General features: G+C 36.4%; 1 protein-coding gene across 2 annotated transcripts in view; it reads right to left on the reverse strand.

Annotated features, from left to right (window-relative positions):
- Positions 1-3,262: 3,262 nt before the first annotated feature.
- The window catches only part of LOC107088162 (FYVE, RhoGEF and PH domain-containing protein 3-like), an 80,811-nt gene continuing 64,353 nt past the window's right edge, over positions 3,263-19,720 (reverse strand). Inside the window, exons 6-19 of one of the 2 annotated variants that reach the window (XM_015380164.1) lie at positions 18,752-18,888; positions 17,748-17,904; positions 15,940-16,078; positions 13,691-13,749; positions 13,128-13,274; positions 12,929-13,021; positions 12,751-12,830; positions 11,375-11,405; positions 10,892-10,996; positions 10,384-10,431; positions 8,072-8,170; positions 7,819-7,947; positions 6,475-6,615; positions 3,263-4,042 (exon numbers count right to left, since the gene is read on the reverse strand). In XM_015380164.1, the coding sequence (XP_015235650.1) occupies positions 3,797-4,042; positions 6,475-6,615; positions 7,819-7,947; positions 8,072-8,170; positions 10,384-10,431; positions 10,892-10,996; positions 11,375-11,405; positions 12,751-12,830; positions 12,929-13,021; positions 13,128-13,274; positions 13,691-13,749; positions 15,940-16,078; positions 17,748-17,904; positions 18,752-18,888 (1,611 nt within the window). In that variant the 3' untranslated portion in view covers positions 3,263-3,796. Of the gene's footprint in view, positions 4,043-6,474; positions 6,616-7,818; positions 7,948-8,071; positions 8,174-10,383; positions 10,432-10,891; positions 10,997-11,374; positions 11,406-12,750; positions 12,831-12,928; positions 13,022-13,127; positions 13,275-13,690; positions 13,750-15,939; positions 16,079-17,747; positions 17,905-18,751; positions 18,889-19,720 lie in introns of both variants that reach the window. The other variant, XM_015380163.1, reaches the window with a different exon arrangement.

The raw sequence follows: 19,720 nt of genomic DNA on the forward strand, positions 1-19,720 counted from the left end.
TTTTGCCCTTTTAGGGCCGATTCTCCAGTCGTGCAAGAATTTTTCGATCAGGCCAACTTTCAGCCTGATTGTGCCAGGAAAGGTTGTGAGAAAATCAAACATGTTTAACTGTCCAGGGGATAGTTAAGAGTAAAAAATTCTGTTTATGGTTAGGATAGTTCTATAATTTATTAATATTTCTTTTAATTGATTTAGTAAAGTTAATTTACTGTTTCTGAGTTGTATGTCAATAAAAGTTACATGACTAGTGCAGTTAGTGTATTTGAACTGAATTATGGGTAATCCAATATGGCGGCAGAGAAACTTGCCAGCATTGCAGAAACGTTACTAATCCACTTAAGAGGAAAAGACAATCCTGTTCTGTCTAAAAGGCGTACGCAGTAATTTGTTTTCATTATTTGAATGTTTTATGTTGATAATTTAGCATGTAGGATCCATCTCCTGTTTAATCTTGTTTTGACCAATTTTCTTTGAAATCTGTGTAGTCAGAGACATTTACTTTGTGAACGTGCTATTGTAAATGTGCTATTGTTTTTATATTCTGTATTTTTGTAGTTTTCACAGTGTCTTCGACAAGCGAGAGAGAATAAAACGTTGAAAGACATCAGTATGATGCATGGCCTTCCTAAAAATCAGACCTGAATAGTTACAATGTTTGAAGTTGAGTCGGCCGTTGCATGAGAGCATCAGGCCCCACAGTGTGAGAACATACATCCTGAGCTGTGAACTTTTAAAACCCCGCAATTTCATTGTAAAGTTTCAGCTGTAGCTGCGTGCAACGATTTAAAAAAATCGTAAAGTGTATGCCCGGCTTTACTCGTTGCAGGTATTTGGCAGTAGCCGCTTTCCTTGTGGCCTTTTCGTGATTGCCATTCGCCTGTGGTATTCCAAGGCACCTGAAGCTCTCTTCTGCATTTTATATTATCCCTTCTGGGAAGTGATCCCCTCTGTGAGGATTACCTTCTCTCTCCTTCTCACCATCCGGCCTTATTTCAGCCTGAATGACATTCTGTTGTTCCTGCTGTAGATCCTGGTGGTATGGATCAGTGAGTCAATGTGTCGCTCACCCTTAACATACAGCTTGATGCCATCCATGCACAGGAGGTGGCTGATAGTTCACCATTTCGGACTTGGTATCTATAGCCAGCCTTGTTGATTATTTGGCTAAGAGGGTTCAGACCTATGCAGAACCTCAGAGGAAAAATAATCTGCCCTGGTATATTTGATAGAAATTTTCACAACTGGCTCAAATTTGATTTTGATTTTCTGCTAGAATGTAAATGTGTAATTCTTTTTTCTCCCTAAAACAGCAAAGTGGCAGATAAGATTCTTTTTATCTTCTTGACGCTGATGAAATACTCATAAATGTTCATGCTGTTATGAGAGAGAGAGAGCGCTAAATTTATAGGCTTCTTTCAAAAGCCGACATTTTCATCTTTGTTAAACAATTGGAATGAATCACCATGTATGATATAGATCAAATCTAAAATGATAGAAATGCGTTTACTACGTCCTGCATACTAAATCTGTCTTTTATGTATCAGATTACGCAATAGGAATTTTCTAAATTTAAAATAACCACGTAGTTTAGTCCAAATTAGTATATGCCAACATGCTAATCATGCTTTTTATATTTTCTTCCACTCTTTTAACTCCTACTATGTTTCTGCACCTCTTAGAATTTTTCATGAATTGAAAGACACTTAGTTTCACATCCTGTACTGTTTTTTACATAGTTGTTTTCATTTAGTCTTCATTTAAAAGTCAGTGACATGATATCTTTGTTTTTCTTGGACCCAATTCTGTTTATTCTTCTATAATCCTCCATTGATTGTTACAGGTTAGTCACAATAGCATATTACATCTACTCATAAACAACAAACCTGAGAGAAATTAGCTTATATCATCTGTCTGAATTCAGATATATTCTAGGTGCCTAAATATATGTAATGGGTATAAAAGCAAAGTTAATATAGCAAAACTTTAATTCAATGTTATTTAGTATTTTTTATAAATTTGATGATTGTCTTAAGGTGTGAGTGATAAGGGATCCATTTGTAAATACTTCTACCTTTTAGGCCCGTTTATAAAATACTATATATATAATTGACAGAGTTTGAGTCAGACTGTATAGGAAAAAGCTCTTTTTCATTCTTTATTTCATTCCCAGATGTTTAACATTCCCGTTGACTTTCCAACAGTTTTAAATTAAAATATTATTGCAATAAATATACATCAAATTATCATATTTGTGCAAAAATCTCTCAGAGGTTTAGTCCCAATTTAGATTTTGTTTTACACTGAATATGGAATGGAATTTGCAGTTATTTCCCTAAGAAACAACACTTATACTTTGTGCTGGTCAAAAGCAATAGCACATTTAGTTCAAATGTTTCTATACTACATGTTTTATTTGTCACCTTGCAATAACAAAGCTTATAAAATGGTTAATTCATCTCGTTCAGCAGCCTTTTGAAGATCCATTGATTGTAACATGGGTGCTGGAAGAGGAAAACATCTAAAGCATGCAGAAAACTCTTGAGGACTTCACTAGTTTGTCCTGTTGCCAAGTCCCACAAAATATATATATATTTTGTGCATAAATATTTACAAGAAAAGCCACTTTGATTTTATGAAAAGAAAGTCGAGACATGTTCTGATCTTACTGGACAGCATTGCATCAAATGAGCCCGCTAGTTTATTTATGATATGCTCAGCTCCTTTCTTTTTGTCATTGTGCACAATCCTTAAAAGACAGTGACCATTCTGCTCACATATTAAAAAAAAGGAGCATAAAAAGAGGAACAAATTGAAGATATTTTTAGCACAGCATATAAATATGAGTTAGTTTACATGCAAAAGGAGACTGAAGGACAACATTTTTTGCTACTGTTATATAAAGGCTGGTGCTGAAAGGGAAGGGTACACAGGGAAAAAGGCAGAATAAATGTTTTCTTAACAGTACAGTACTTGGTTTCCATCACATCACTAAAGGGGAGAGTCATTGTGAGACTTAACTGCACAGATGGAGTTTCTCTTTGTCTGTGTACAAATGGTGATGTTAAGGCCAAACACGGGACAAAATGGGTGAAAGTGGCACTCAAACCAGACATCTCAGACTCCAGTGACACTGACCGGGAGGGAATCAGTACCAAAGTAACACAAACAGACAGGAAGGGGTCTGAGGGATGGGTACTGAAACTGGAAAAATCAGGTGGCCAGCCACAAATGTATTTGTTTTAAGTTAAATGTTTTTTTTTTCCTTTTTTTTTTTTTTTTAAATCCTTACATCACATTATAGTACACATACTGTACATGATCCACAAAATCGACTCTGTGCCTTAAGCAGAGGTGAAAGCCACAGAGGGGTTTCTTACACAAGCATTGAATACTTAATATAATAGGAAGGGACTCAGGCGCTCAGACACACACACACACACACATGCACACCAATGCAAAGACAGACACCTAAGAGTTAATGCTTCATGACACCGTGGAACAATGTACAAGAACTTCATCTTAAAACTTCTTCAGTTATATTACACATAAATGTTCTTCAGAGATTTGCTCCAGTTGTTTAAAACACTGACAAATAAAACATCCAGACCAGTGGCATCGAAGTATCGGTGTGTGTTTTCAGACACGAAGATGGAGAAAAAGGGAGAAGCCGTGGTCGAGAAGATATGACTGAGTTTGATTGGGGAGGGAAAACAAAAGTGCCAAGGTAAAGTGATTTCAAGTAATGTGTGCTTTGTACACAGGAGAGGGAGAGAGTCCAGCGGCTCCAGCGGGGCCACTACTGGCTCTTCCTGTGTTCAGCCAGGCTCATCAATGCCTCTGCGGATGCGTCTCCACGGGAAGCTTTGGAGAGGACTTCCACCCATTTGGCCTGAAGCTCAGGGTCTTGGGCACTTAGGAGGAAGGTTTGCTGGGTGTGACTAAGCTTCAACACGTGTTTGACTTCTGGTTTATCAGCCGTGGCCGTCGGAACCGCACTCACCTCGAAGCCGGGCAGAGGTAATGCCCGTGACCCTTTGAAATCCTGAAAAAAACAAACAAAAAAACAAATAAAGAAAATATTGGAAAAACTACGACTTAGCTTGTATGTACTACACAACTGTATCTCGATTTCTTAAAATAGAATGGTAAAGTTAATTTCTTTCATTAATGAAACACAAAAAGTGAAAACAACTGTATATTTCAAGTGCTAGTGTAGGATGCTCCCATGTTATGTCAGGTTCAGGAGTGAATTATCATCAGATATTGCATAAGCCATGGATTGCCCCAAATTCCAGAGAGGGCTTTCCTTTACATTAGGTAAACCCTGTTGTGCTCATTTTTCTTTCAGAATTTTTCATTCCACTGTGCTGTCCAGTGGCCAACCCACATTGTAAAGAGCCATTACACAACCTTTCTGAAAAGAAACCCAAAGCAAACTATTCTTATTGGTCAGAATGGATTATCTCATTTTCTAAAACTGGGTTTTCATTAGCTAGAAGCCGTAATCATCAGACATGATCCCATTTCAATACGTGAAATATCTGACTCTCTGTGTGTTGAATCTATGTAACACTTGAGCTTTTGATTTTAGTAGATTGAAACACATTAGGTTTTAGAGCACATTTGAATTCATTGAGATGCATTTGCATTTCATGAGGGATGTCCAGTCCTATCCCACCCCCTCTTTCTTTATGTCGAATCAGGAAATGCTCCTCCATCTTCCATTAATCCTAATCTTTGGGATGGCAGCTCCCAGCTGTGGGAGGGTGACATTAATCTTAGAAATGAAACACAGAGAGGATTTTCCCTCTAGTGCCCTCTATAGGGAATAAAACCAGCAAATAAATATATATATATATCAGCATCAGTAGTTGAAAACCTCACAGATGGTTAAAGCTTTTAGAAAAACAAACAGCGGCTGTCTATATATGAAACCCTAGGTGCTTAGATGTAGATATACAGCTGTGTAATTAGAGTATAGGAATTTTTTTTCTTTCCATGTGTGCAGGATCTTAACTGAGCATAGGGAGCAACTCTTTCCCGTTTAATGATAGTAACGTTCAAATCCGGCTGTTTAATCCTGCTTTACTCTTATAGCTCCTGTATAGAGGAATTAAAAGCTCTGTGAGCAGATGAGCCCTGAAACTGAATATCTGAACAACAGCTTAGACGAAGCTCTGACCATTTTAGATTCATAAGCAATCACAACATGTTTATTTTAATTGAGATACAGAGGGAAAAAAAATATAATGCATTTCAGCAAACCCTTAAAATCAGCTTGAGGATGCTCCATCGACCTGAACTGCTCCATTATTATGTCAAATGAAACAGCCACACAGTGTGAGGTTGTTTTATTCCTCTATAAGGCGCCATACTGGTAGTGTTTGTGATTAGTAACTGTTGCTTCTTTAAGATGATATTAAAGAGGCAAAACATTTCATTTAATTTTATACGTTAAAAAATTAATAAAGGCTTAAAAACAAAGCCATTGCACTTTCTTCACAGATGTGGCTCCATTTCAAGGGAAATATGCAGGCAATTCATTAGTGTATGATTTACTATCAAAAGCAGTTGTTACAACAAATATGCTGTAGGAGGCTAAACTATATGTTATGTAGGGTCTTTGTTGGATTTGAGGTTTTTAATATGTTTATTTAATTCAGCTGATGTGGGTGGGGGTGGGGTCTATGACAAAAGGGGCAAGGCTCTACAGAAACAAGATGAAAATTGACGCCTAACAGTTTTTTGGTCGCATTCTCGGTTTTGTTTTTTCATTACCAACTTAGGGACTATATGTTTTACAAATGAAGTAAACATCTGAAAGAAAATCATCTCTAAGAACCATTTTTTTTGTTCTGAACAAGAACTATGTCAAGTAGTGGGAGCATCAGGCTCAGGTTTCACTTAATAAGATCTACATATGGTTTAGCTTTGCTATGATAATACATCTCCATATCTCATGAAAAAGGTAGTCTGTTAAATAAACAAAATAATAATACATATTACCTGAAGGAATGTGTATAAAATGATTTGTTAACAAGTCTGAACTTTATACATGTTGGGTGAAAATGATAATTCATGAGAATTAAATGTTTGCAAAATGACAAAACAACTCAGACCCATTGTTACACAGTCTTGTATCATAAATAGGAGAAACAATTCAAACTCAAATACAAAGGCTAAGTGCTTAGGGAAACATTTTATTTTAAGGTCGCCCTGCAAATCAGCTTGGAGGATTTTACTATATATTTGTTTGTAAATTACAAAAAACTGTTTTAGTGTGACATTTTTTTTTCCTTTGTTTATTGATTATACATACTTTCTTTGGGATGAAAGCTCTTTGTGGTAAAATAAGCAAAACTCTCCTGGTCCAATTTACCAGAAGTTAAATAATTATTAAAGAGGTCAGGGAAAATTTTCAAGTCTAAATTCAACCCTTTGATAAACTTTCTAAGGTGAGTGAAGGTGTGGTACCTGTCCACTGCTTTGCAAGTACAGCACCAGTGGCTCAGTCTTTGTTACAGCCACCCACATCTTGGTCCAACTCTTCCCCTTCTCCTGAACTTGAAGATAGCCGCAAAGCAGGCAGCTGTCTCCTGTCAGGGACATCTGCCTCTGGACAAAGGAAAAAACCCCAAAGGTTAAATTTTCTGAATCACACACCTAAAGACTTTAATCATGAATAAATGCTTCATTTCAATGAGTTTGTGAATCAAATGTATCTGTTTAATAATGAGGAGAATTTAAATGTTATGAGTTATTGGAGAGGTCAGATCCTCCGATCTTATGTAACAACAATGTAGGACATAATGAGATTTGTTTAGAGACAGGAGCTTAACCCACAGTGGCACTTGTGTAAATCTCTTGAAATCTACAGCTCCCCCATGTGGTGATCATTGTCCCTGCAGTTTTTACTTGAAAACAGGCTATACAGTCTTGCCATTAATACACACACCGAAAAAATAAATGTGAAACACAAAAGTGTGACTTTTACAGTAATGCCCTGAAGTTAACAGTGCAGTTAGTGGCCTTTTGTAGGTTTATGATGAACACAGAGAAGATGCATGTCTGAAATACAGGCAGACGGTTCGCTAAGACACCTGAAGCTGCTAGACTGTCATGTCAGCAGAGACAACTGAGCCAGTCTACGGCTGATATCTTGTTAGCATATTAGTCATCATAGGGTTCTCACCTTATAAGATCATGTAGGAGACATAACTGTTATCTTTCTATTTTATGTTCATACTATTTTACAGTGCCTTACAAAGGTATTCCTACTCCTATAACCTTTAAATAGTTTTGCATGTTCCAGGTTTTTTATTTGGGTTATATGAAATGCATACAGCAGTGCATAACTTTGGTACTGTGGGATAATGATGCACAGCTTTCCCTTTTTTAACCTACAGAAGTTAACAACCATGTCGTGGTAGTTTTTCAGAAGTGCCACATGCTCACCTTGCTTTCTTAGATGTTCTTGCATGTTTTATGACTTAACTTTCTGCCTGCCCTGTCTGCTGTATTCCTTGGTCTTAATTATGGTGTTTGTTCATCAACGTTCTCTAACCTCTGACACCCTAGCAGAACATCTGTAATTATACTGACATTAAATTACACACAGGGGGACTCTGTTCACCTATATTTAAAATTGAATATGACCATTCTGTTTCATGGGATTCTATATAGGGGAATCAGAGCACAGAGGGCATACTATAAATATATACCACACACTTTTGAGTTACAACCAGGTATATGTTTTTTGTTCCTCTTAAAATTCGAAGCCACTCTCTTTAAAATGCATCATAGTTTGTTTTATTTTACCTCTGGTGCAGCTTTTCTCTTCTGCTCACCACCACAGCTACTTTCAAGGCCATGGTTGGCGTCGAAACAAACAGGACACACTCGGCTCGTTTTGTTGTCCAAGGTCTTTGAACACTTTGCACAGATGGCCTGCAGACAGACACCGTTGGAAAAACACAAAGTTTGAGAGTCCAAGTTAGATTTTCCACCTCTTCCCACTCTTTCCATGTTCATTTATCCCAAACAATGGCCAAACGGCTCCATCTGCACCTACCGCTCCGCAGGATTTGCAGTGATGCTTGCGCTTGGTGAAATTGAAGCTCTCATTGCAGCCTCGGCACGTCTGTTTCTCTTTCTCCTTTTTCTTGGAGCTCTTCTAAAAATAATGGCAATAAAGAAACAATGGGGGAGGTGTAAAGGTGTTGCAACAAGTAAAGTGGAAGGTATGTCTGACAGCTTGCTTTGTTTGTTTTCCTTTTCATATTTCTGTTAACACAGTCAGAAGAGAATACCCACATGGTCAAAAAGAAAAAATTAACTCAGACCTTTTCCCCTGCGACTATTGTTTAAGAGAGACAGTTTATGGGGAATGACAGGTGATATAAGACTAATCTCTGTGCACACAGCAAGAAACTCATGTATGTCTTGTATATCTAGTCAAAGGTGTTCTTTGTTTTATCAGTTTGACCTAGAAATGATTTATAACAATAAATAAAATCCCCTAAATATTTTATTCCCATGAAAAAACAAAATTTGAAGATGACAAAAGCAAAATGTTTATAACTTTCACTGAAATTATATTGTTTTTTTACTACCTGCTTTATCCATTTTGAGCTGATAAATGTTAACGTATGCAGCTTTTTAATAGCGAACAATAGCTGGAAAATCTATCAAAAGTGGAATAGGAAACTATGCATAGTTGATATTAGAAATGACCAACTGGAACTCAAAATTGGTTTTCTGTGTCAATGTGTTACAATATGCATTGTTTTACATATTTAGTCTGATACATGGCGTCTCACTGCAGCAGATAGATATAAATGATAATGCTAAAGGTTACAGAATACTCGAGGCATATAAATGATAATAATGGTTCAGGTATTCAGTTATATATATATATTAGGGCTGGGTATTTTCAACAAAGTCATGAATCGATTCGATTTTGATTCATACAGTTCTAAATTGATTAATTTCGATTCGATCTGTTTTTACAATAATGAAAGTGGTTCAGCTGTGTTTCAGAATACTCATGTATTTCATTTATTTCCTGTCATATAAAAAACTGCAAACTTGTAAATCGGACACTTTAAACATAAGATGTGAACAAAACTATCTCAAAAGTGCAAACTTGTTTATGAAAAGTGAAAAAGTGAAACCTCACTCGAGCAAGCAGACGTGCATGAGCTGCATTATCTCCACTGCACAAACCATATGTGCAGCGTTGTCTGTAACAACTATAGGGTCATTGCTGGTCAGCCCCATTTGTTAATGTCTTCAGTCAACCTATTGGCTATATTTGCAGTTGTCTGGCTTGAAGTAATCTTGTGTGCATCTTTCCTGCTCATTTGAATGTGAACGTCCCGCACGTCACTATAAAACGAATCGATCTAATTTCCTAGACATCGATTTTGCAAAAATGTAAAGGAATCGATTCAAAATCGATTAAATCGATTTTTTTACCCAGCCCTAATATATATATATATATATATATATATATATATATATATATATATATATATATAAAATATACATATGTGGGTGTGTTCTGGTATTTCTGATGCCAGTTTTGCAGAGTGCTTGGCAAAGTTTATGAACTAACAAAGCAAGACTCGGACAACAAAAAAACTTGTGCAAGCTGTGCCCACCGGAAATTAACAAACAAGTCTTTATGTCAGCCGTGTCCACTCAAAATTTTAAGCAACACATTGAGTTCAAGCTTCCAAGCTATCTTGGGAAATATCTTCAACTAAATGAAGAAGCTAAGAAATAATTTTTCATCCAGATCTTTGCAGCAGAACCTGAATGCACCTGTGTGTTTCTATAGTTCTGTGTAATAAAGGCTTCACTGTACATACAGTATACCTTGACTGCATCCACTATTTTCATTTAAAAAAAATATATATATTATGATCACTCATTTAAAGGGTGAAATATGAGTTTCTATGGTGTAGGATTGTGGCTTAATTTGCCTAATGTGTGATAAATGATAACGTTAATATATATATATATTTATTTTACACATATATGCAATGTGTAAAACATTTTGTAATTGATTTAAACAACATAGTAGATGTATATGATTTTTTCTTTAACTGCGTATATGGGCCCAATAGGCATATTAGTATGTTCATTATTATTTGTATACCAAGTAATTTTAAAATGGAAACCAAACAAGGGGCTGAATTATAAAGAAAAACAATTTCTACATTCTAAACGGAGGGAGTTTTTTTTCTTTTTCATTTACAATTGTTCCATCTTATCCTCATCAGCAGGTTTCCAGTGAGATTAGTTTTGTTGTGGATAAATCAAGTGAGCCTGAATAAAGTCTGAGCAGCTATAAAACTACAGACAAAGTCAGCATCTTACCCTTTCATGAAGCCCATCTACATCCATGGATGAACTCTGCCATGTACCCTGAGGGGAACATAAAAAGAAACTGAGCAAGATAATTAATCTGCAATAATCTATTTCTACCACTAGGTGTCAGTCTGGAACTCTTGCATCTGGTTCTCTGTACACTAAATAAACTACTTGGCTTGTATCCAGTGAAGGCCAACACAAAGTGGGTCAAAGAAGATCCGTAACAGTTCAGTATAAACTCTGACTTGTGCTCTCCCTATTTGGTCATGAGCCATCTCTGGGAGGAGAGACTCACAGACGCTACACGTGGAAATACAGAGCCTCTTTCTGGGAGTGTTTTGTCTGTGTGATTCTCCCCACATCCATAGATGGAGAGCTGATCTGGCAGACAAAGGCCAGACTATGACAGAACCGTTTGGTGGATCATTTGTCTTCCATGATTCACTGGACATTATGACCCTCAGATTGACTTAAAAATGCAGTAATTAAGGAGGGAGGGGAGATGCACACTCACCGGAGACTCCGGCACATGGTCATCTTCACGGGAGAAGGAGCTGTTGAAAGCTTTTTCAAATGTTTCGCTGTTTTGTTTGTGGCGCTCGATAGTAGCCTTGATGACCTGAAAGTAGGAAGGCAGAAGGAACAGAGGGACATGTTTGAAAACCTGGAGTTTTTGGATGGAGCATAAAATAACTTTTCTCATCTTTTCTACAGATCCTGTCTGATAATCTGCTCTTCTCTCAAGCTTACATACCAGTCATATTCTCTTCAGCCTGGCTTTAAAAACAGTTATTCTCTTCTGACATCGGCTACATTTATTAATCCACTTTGCATTGTTCTAATAAAATTCATTTAGAACAAAGAGCTTTTATAGCAGCAGGACTGAAAGAGTGAGAAAAGGATTCAAGGAGAGGAGAGTTACTCCATTCCCCATTAAAGCAAACCAGAGGGAGACTCAGATGGTGAGCTCAGATGTGTGTGGGTGGGTGATTCTTGCCTGAATCCAATCTTCCTTTTCCTCTGCTGTCCTGTCAAGCACAGAAAATGAAAAATATTTAGAATATTCAGACACTTTCTTCATACAGGAAGTTAAATTCATTTTATTATTGCTCAAAAATAAATTAAACTATAGACATTATAAAAAAAACATATGATCTATGATATAATCTATTTTAATACTCAGAGAACATGTTTGATCATGGTCAGTGTGGAATCATTTTTATACATAGTCCCTTACAGGTTAATGGGTATGATCTAAATTAATTTATTGTTAGTGAATTAAGAATTGATCACTAAAAAGATACTACAGAATAGACGTTAAATCAAATGTAAGGACGCCTTGCAAAACTATTCCCACCCTATGCACTTTTACTGATTTAATTAGTCATTTCTGTCCCTTCTGAACAAAAAGCCTTCTCACAGCATCAATCTGCCAACACTATGTTTCATTTTTGGGAATCATAAGTTCTCAAACACAATATATTTTGGCTTCAATCTCATCAGAGCTCCTTCTTCCAGAGCTTTGCTGCATCCTTCTTATGATTTTTTTTCAACTATTCTAAAACTTTAGAAATGTATGGATATAAACACATTAAAGAAAACATTGGAAATATATAGATTTGAATATATTAAATTGTTCTGTTATGCTAAAAAAAAAAAAAAAAAGGAGAACTTTAGGATAAATTGTTCCATAAACTAGCTTAGGGAGATGACCACTTCCCATCATATAACGGCATAGTCACCTAATTAGATATCAGAGGAAGTGCTTTAGTACAGAGTACCGCAGCGCTGCCCTGTCCCCGTTTGGCTAAACAATGCTAGTTAGATGGCTAAAAGAGGGGCTGCTGCACTTTCTCTCTGCTGTGAGAGAAAAATGTGTCATAAGGCTGTGAAATGCAAGAGCAACTCACATCAGTTATTGTAGTAATACCATATTAAAACTAGAGTATGAAAAAAACAAGGGACAGGTTTGGTAAGCAACCGACTGCAGACTACCTGAGAATGAAGCCTGACCAATTAGTGTTCCCCCATTAAAAAGCAGAACAGCATAAATAAAACAAAAACTAGGAGTAAATTTTGGCAATAAAGTAGAGGTTTTATTTTTTGCTTTAGACTCTGTATAAGATAAACATAATAGGTTAAAATTACAGGTAATGTAGCTGTAATTATTTCAATATCAGCAGGAACTGTTACTCTTTTCTTTTTATTTTGAACATTTTTTAATTTTTGGTTTGAGATATGTGTTCATTCTGCAAATCTTAAATCAAAACTCTTATAACCTCAAACCTGTAGCCTAAAACAGAGATGAATTCAATTGCTTCCATATTTTATAACATGCATGTGTTGCATGGTAACCATTTTATCTTGCTTTACCTGGCCTGAAGCTCCAGTGAACGTTGTTTACCAATAATGGCAAACGAATGAGGAAGATTCTGTTTCACATTTTCTTGGACCTGAGATCAAGAAACACAAAGAGCAGAAAATATGTAGATTAAACTTAGAAGAACAAGTTAAAAATTCAAGAACTCTATAAGCAGAGGCAGGCTCATACCTCCATTCCTGCAATGTCAATTCTCTCTCTAACACTGAACTTCTGCCCCATCAGTCTCAGCTTAGGGACACAGTATAGCACCATGTTGTTGAACTGCAACAAAAAAAAAAAAAAAAGATATTAGGTATTTAATGAGCTGAGCAGATATTAAAAAACACGCTCAGTCTGTGTTACTTCAATAATTACAAAGTCCTCTCACCAAGTAGAGGTATCGGTCTTGTGCTGTTCCGTTTTTAGCAGACATCTTTTTGATATGCCCCTCTTTGATGAGCTCATTGGCTGGATTAACTATGTCCTCCTCACCTCCAAGCCTCTCATAAACTTCCAACAGTTTATTCATCTTTTCCTGACAAACAAAGACAAAAAGGATGATGATGGGAACAGAGAGAGGGATATCTAACAGGCCCTTGGGTCAGAAGATACAGTAGATCGGATAGGAGCTTTAAGCCAAATGTAAGGTAGAAAAGTAGCCATTGTATCCTTTTAAAAATCCATACATGATTTGGTAATTTATTTACAGGATGTGCGAGAAGCAGGTATATCCACCGTACAGGAAAAAGAAAAGATGAGGACTGTTGTTGTTGAAGAGACACGGCCATGATATCTCACTAATGACACATCAGGCAGGAAGCAGCAACTTCCTGTCTGGGTTAGCGCAATGTCTCTGACAGGGAGACAACTTTAGAAAGTGTCTGGCTGGGTAACAAGCTCTTTTACAGCACAATGCAAATGGTTGAGGTATCAAAGAATGAAGGGTCTTACCATTTTCCTGATTGCTGCATTAGAGTGGTTGGCTGCAGTAGAGATCAGCTCGAGTGCCTCTGCAATTCAAACAGACACAGTGAATAAAAAAAAAAAATAGCAAAATTGTTACTAAAATTCAAACAGCTTGACATTTTTTCATCTGTCATACTGCACACAGCCGTTGTGTATCGGTTGATCACTAAATCCTCCTGATAACTGTGTGCACTAGATTGGCTTCCAGCCAGCAGGGAGTCTAACACAAATGCCTGTGAGCACCTAGGTCTGCTGTATTAATCATAACTTTACATACACACAAGAGACAGCCATGTGGGGGAGTGAGGCCTGAGCAACTGGGATGATCTACCTCTCTGCAGGAGTGGACTAGATATTCCAAACAAACACAGTTTGGGTAAGTAGATGCAGGGAAAAATATGAGACTGGGTTAAAATCTGTGCAACAGCACGATATGCAATATATAAATTCACTATAATGTCTGCTACAATGAATCTGTTGAGTATACAGAGGTTTGTATTAGTTATTTCTATTGTCCCTAGGAAACGCAAGCTGTGTCCAAGGTTTAACCGCCTGACCTAGATCAAAATCGTTTGAAGGTTGAGGAATAAACCAGAAACCACCAAAGCCCAGAGTATGACAAGTTAGAAAATGGCAGAACATTGGAGTCACTTTCCAGTAAAAAGGTAATTTTAACCTCAGACACCGTTGGTTTTCATCCTCAGTCCATGATGACAACTTTAGAGCCTATTACAAAAGCCTTAAAGCACCGTAGAGAGAGCATTATGCTCTGGGAGTGTTTGTGCTGATGTATTGTACAAAAAGAATAATTACTAAATAAGGTTTTTCGACTTCATAATTCTGACATAATTGGTAGCTCCAACTGAACCACTGACCCAAAACACACATTACAACCAGGTTAAGGAAAGCCAACATTAAGCTTCTGAAAAGACACCAATTCATCAAATTGTATAAAAAAAAATTATAAAATAAATTGGACTAGATTTAAACTTTTTGACAATTCCAGAAAACAAACAGACAATAATTAAATAAGCTCTTCCATGTCTAAAGAGTTCAGAAATATGCCAGATTCCTGTGCTACTGATGATTTCAAAAATGTTTTTGGTTTCTATTAACCAGCCAAGGGACACTGTCAAATGTCATTACTGCATCAGGGTTGATGTAAAATGGACTGTAAGAGCTGAAGAAGTTGGACAATAAATTCAGAGTTATCCTGCAAATTCAAATAAGCCATAAGGTATTTGAGTAATTTATAAAATAAATAACTAATTACCTTTCTGAGTCCAACCATTTTCTGAATGGATTAAGTGTAAAATTGTTCCAGTTTAATAATGGATCTAAAATGGTGACACATGTAGGTAGAATTAAACCAAATAAATTAATCACAATGTTCAGGTTTTTATGTCACTTTAGACAGTTAATGACTCAGGTGTGAATAGTTTTCTTCGTCTTTCTGATCTTGGTGCAGTTTAAAGCACAACAATGAGCTCAATTATAACATTATGTTCCTTTCTCTGTCTCTGGTTAAATGCAGTATTTAAGTATTTAGGAAAAAGACATCAATCATGAACAGATCGGTTATTAAAAGTGAAATTTCATCTTTTTTCTGCTTTATACTCATCACATTTGATTCATCACTTTACTCATTTTGTTTTTGTTTTGTCACCAGAAAACCATAACCAGCCTCTGAGGAAACATCTGTAGCAGATTCATAGTCTCTACAGGTAACTTTGATGTCAGGAGTAATACTGTGCAACTATAAAACACTGAATTGCTTAATCTGATTGAAGCATTGGTTTTACAGTTTGAGTAAATGAGTAAATGAGAACCCAAATGAGGACCCAATAGGTTGGTTTTAATTGTTTCGACTCTCCAAACTGACAGGTATTTCTGCATCTGCAGCAGTTCAAACACTTTCGTTTTAGACAACAAAGCCTGAATTTTGAACCTTTTGTTTTTTCACAGCTTTCGCAGGATGTAGGCAAATGTTTTAATTTCCAGTTTACTTACATGCTGAGGTGTCCACAGTTTGTTCCTAAAAGCTGTGCTTGTTTCAATGACTATCCTGAGTTGGGTCAAATGTTACTTTGTGAAATAAAAATCAAAAAGGCTCAAGGAACCCTATTGCATTTTCATACAAAACTTAAGATTAAAAAAGGCATGAGCCTGTAGATAATCAGGTTTATCTGGCAGCAGTCTGTTTGTGCGTCTCTCCCTGTTTCATCCTGTCTTACTTTCTGCATCCTTGCGGTCCAGAGCATCGTCAGGCAGCTTCTTCAGATAGTCTTTAAGCAGAAGCTCATAACGAGGAATCCTTTGGACCGGCTCTAGCATGTGATGCTGCAACGTCAGGTTCCCACACACTTCCTGTTTCTGGAGGATAAAGCACAAATGGAGATTTTGAAGTTCTACTCTTAATTTAACTCTAAATTGTAAACTGCATAGGAGATCGTACACATTTCCACATTTTTCCAACTTCATAATTGGAATTTTAAACCATTTTGGGACAGCTCTTTGAATTCATATGCTTACATTAGCAGTCACACTTTACTGCTGGGACTTCTCGAATGCTACATAAAAACAAAAACTTTACCTTTTTCTGTAATAATTATAATTTTCATTTTATAGGTGAGAATGTAAATTTATATAATTTTGTTGAGGGTAAGCAACAAAGAGCTACAGTTAAAACTGGGTCTGCATTATATCAGAAAAAATGGGAGATAATATTGCTGAAATGACATGATGATAATATGACCATTAATGAAGTAAAAAAAAACAACAAAAAACTTAACATTATTGGTGACTTTCTGCTTTGGGTTCATAGCAAACCAAGATCCCAAGTAGTTAGCAATGTAGCCAGCAAATACAAAATAAAAGTCACATTAATGATTTCCATTTTTAGCAACAAGTTATGCGAAAAAAGGCTCATTTTGGAAATCAAACAACTTGTTTGTAGTTTTCTTTGGTGTGACCACCTTTCCATTAAAACATCTTTGCGCTGCATAAAATGATGAAGGTCACAAAGGCACAGAAAGCCTGAATGGTACTGAAATCATTAGCCACCTGTTGCATTATTGCATTACTGTATATTCCTCAAACGTAGTTCTAACTTAAGGTGCATTCAGAGCATTTTATTTATTGGACACACAGAAAAGAAGACATCCTAATACATGTACAACTATAATGTAAGGTCTGCACATAGATTGAAATTATCTGACGGAGCAAATTAAAGGCTTCTTAAACAGGCAGATTCTCTACATATAAATACACTTTATAAGTTTGCTGTGCTATTAAAGGATGTTCTTCAGTGTCACTCGGTTCAAACGGTGGTTTAAATGTGCTCCACCTCCTCATCTCTGTTACTCTATTAGCTTTAGATGAGGTTTGAAGCCAGCTAGTTTTACTAGCAACCACTGGCTGCAAGAAATCTATTGGTGAATATAAAAGATAATTAAATCTGACAAAGTAAACAACATTTCACTCTTGAAAATAAGAGCTTAAAAGAGAGCTTTATAAATAAAAAAAACAAAAAGAGATCTCATTTATCTTCCAGGCATAGTTTTTTTTAATGACTAACATAACGTATTTGAACCATTTTATCTATTTTCTAAAATGATATAGTTTCTATTGCAAAAAACTTTGGATCTATCATCTTGTAAACACATATTTTAAGATGGAAAGCTACCAAGTACCAAACTTATAACACAGTCAGTTAACAGACGTCATCTGACCACAACAGGAATGATGTAAATTATGCAAATGTCTATTGATTCTTTCCCAGTAATATAAAAACAAGCGATGATACATTGGTTATATCAGTTACACATTTATGTTCATGGAATTTTACAAAGCAAATGTTTATAACTCTGGAAGCAATATAAGGAACTAACTTTTTGCAATCTAATTTAGTCTATTCCATGATTATTCAGACCTTAAAATACAAAATAACCACAATAAGTTAAAAAGAAATGAAGTTATTTAACAACAAATGGCAGCGAAAGTTACCAGTTAGTGAGCTGTACTTTAAACCAGAGAAACAAACCTGTATGTTCTGGACGACGCTCTTGAACTGAGATGACCTCTGTGTCCAGGTGTTCACCAGGTCCATGGCTCGGTCAAAGTTCTTCACATATTCTCCATACATCTTCATAAATGGAGCGAGTTTTTGAAGGATGTCTCCAATGCGAGGGTTTGATTCCCTTAGGGAAAAAGATGTCAAATCAAATCGTCATTGGCTTTATGCATTACAGATCAAACTGTATCCTTATTTAACCATATCCTTTATCATGCACTACCTGCTTGGCATTTAGCTTCCCCTCCTTCCTCCACTGAGTTAAGAGATCACCAGAAGTGAATAATCCAGGTCCAGCAAATAAAAAATCCTCCTTAGATTTTTTTCATCCTGTTCACTTAAGCGAATAATTAACCCCCAGTCTGGGTTGAGAAGCTGGATGATTGGAACTAATCTCTGTACAGGCTGGACCTGGATTATCCAGGTCACTTTATCAGTTTGTCAAATAACAGCCCCTCCATACAAAAGCTATGTGACAGTCTGTTTGAGGTTTAAAAGACAAGCTGAGGATATCTGCAGAAGATTTTAATTTCCAAATTTTTCAATGAAAAATGCATGATTTCTATTTACAAGCTGCTTTATTTCAGTCAGATTCTATGTTTAGACATACATTTTACTAAAAAAAAAGCTGTATTTCATGAAACAACAGGCAGTTCTTAAAACAATGTCTTCTCTTCACAGCCTTACTTGACTATTGCATAAATTCCTGACTTTTTCTGGGACAGTTTCTTCTCTGGATGAAAACCAGATTTTTTTTAGGGGTTTCCAACATCTCATAGAGGAATAATTATGAAGTGTGATTAATAATGGGGCGATATCAGTGGGGAAGCAAAGACCGCCCAGCTAAAGCATAACAATACCCTGTGCTTCAACCCTTTGAAACTGAAACGAATGACTTAACTTGTCACAACTGTAATTATCTTTACACTAAGATCACCCTGCAGGACACCCGCTGAGCTGTGTTTACTTCTCACCATTCTCCAGTAATCCTTGTCTTGAGCTCAGGGAGGAGGAACTTGTCATGGAATAAGTAGATGGAGGAAATGTTGGAGAAGATCCCTGTAATGACGTCCTGAGGGATTCCAGCTTCTGTGAGCTTAGTGCAAAATACCTGCAGAAACACAAATATGTGGTAAAAAGACATCTTTAAAATCTGAAATGTCTCTAATAAGAGATAGCAAGTGTTGTATATTAAAGGTAAAGAATAACCTGATCATTTTACCCCCGAGATCAATAACATGATCAGTAAAAAATATATTTTGAAAAAATAATTAAAAAAGAATTAAGTTATCAACACATTGAGGTAGAGTTTCCCAGTGAAAGCAGCTGTGGAAATTCTTGGAAATATTTTTCTTTTTTTAAACTATTTTGTAGTAAATTTACCAGGGTGAATTTTTGACCTCTTTAATGAATATATTACATAAAGGTGAGGGTATCATGTATATAATCAGGCTTTGTATCACTATTTAAAGCCCATACCAGCACGTTACCTTGCATATACTGTATTACCACATTTCTTCATAATTAAGCCACACAAGCCTCTTCCAAGCTAAACATATTGTAAAGATGAACAACCTGTATCTACTGTAGATAAAGCCGCTGGACTTGTTATGCCGTTGGCAGCAAATTTTTTCCCCATCTTATATTTTCCAGGACTCCTTTTTGTATTTGGAAATAGAATTAACTCTAATCATTTTGGAAAATGCATCTCTAAATTGTATGTTCCCCACTGACGACATTTATCCTTTAATGAAAGGCTATTCTAACAAAATGTCCATGTTCACTACGCCTCGCTAATGTAGTATTAGTGTGAGCTCCAGCAGGGGCGGGCTGCTTCGCTTTGGAACAAAGTGAGATTGCTGATTGGTCCGTTGCTGACAAGACTCTAGGATAGATTGACAGGTGGATTCACATTGATTATATTGGCCGTAGCAGCATTCATC

Source organism: Cyprinodon variegatus, unplaced genomic scaffold (genome assembly GCF_000732505.1).
Source record: "Cyprinodon variegatus isolate N-32 unplaced genomic scaffold, C_variegatus-1.0 Scaffold208, whole genome shotgun sequence".
Lineage (NCBI taxonomy): Eukaryota > Metazoa > Chordata > Actinopteri > Cyprinodontiformes > Cyprinodontidae > Cyprinodon > Cyprinodon variegatus.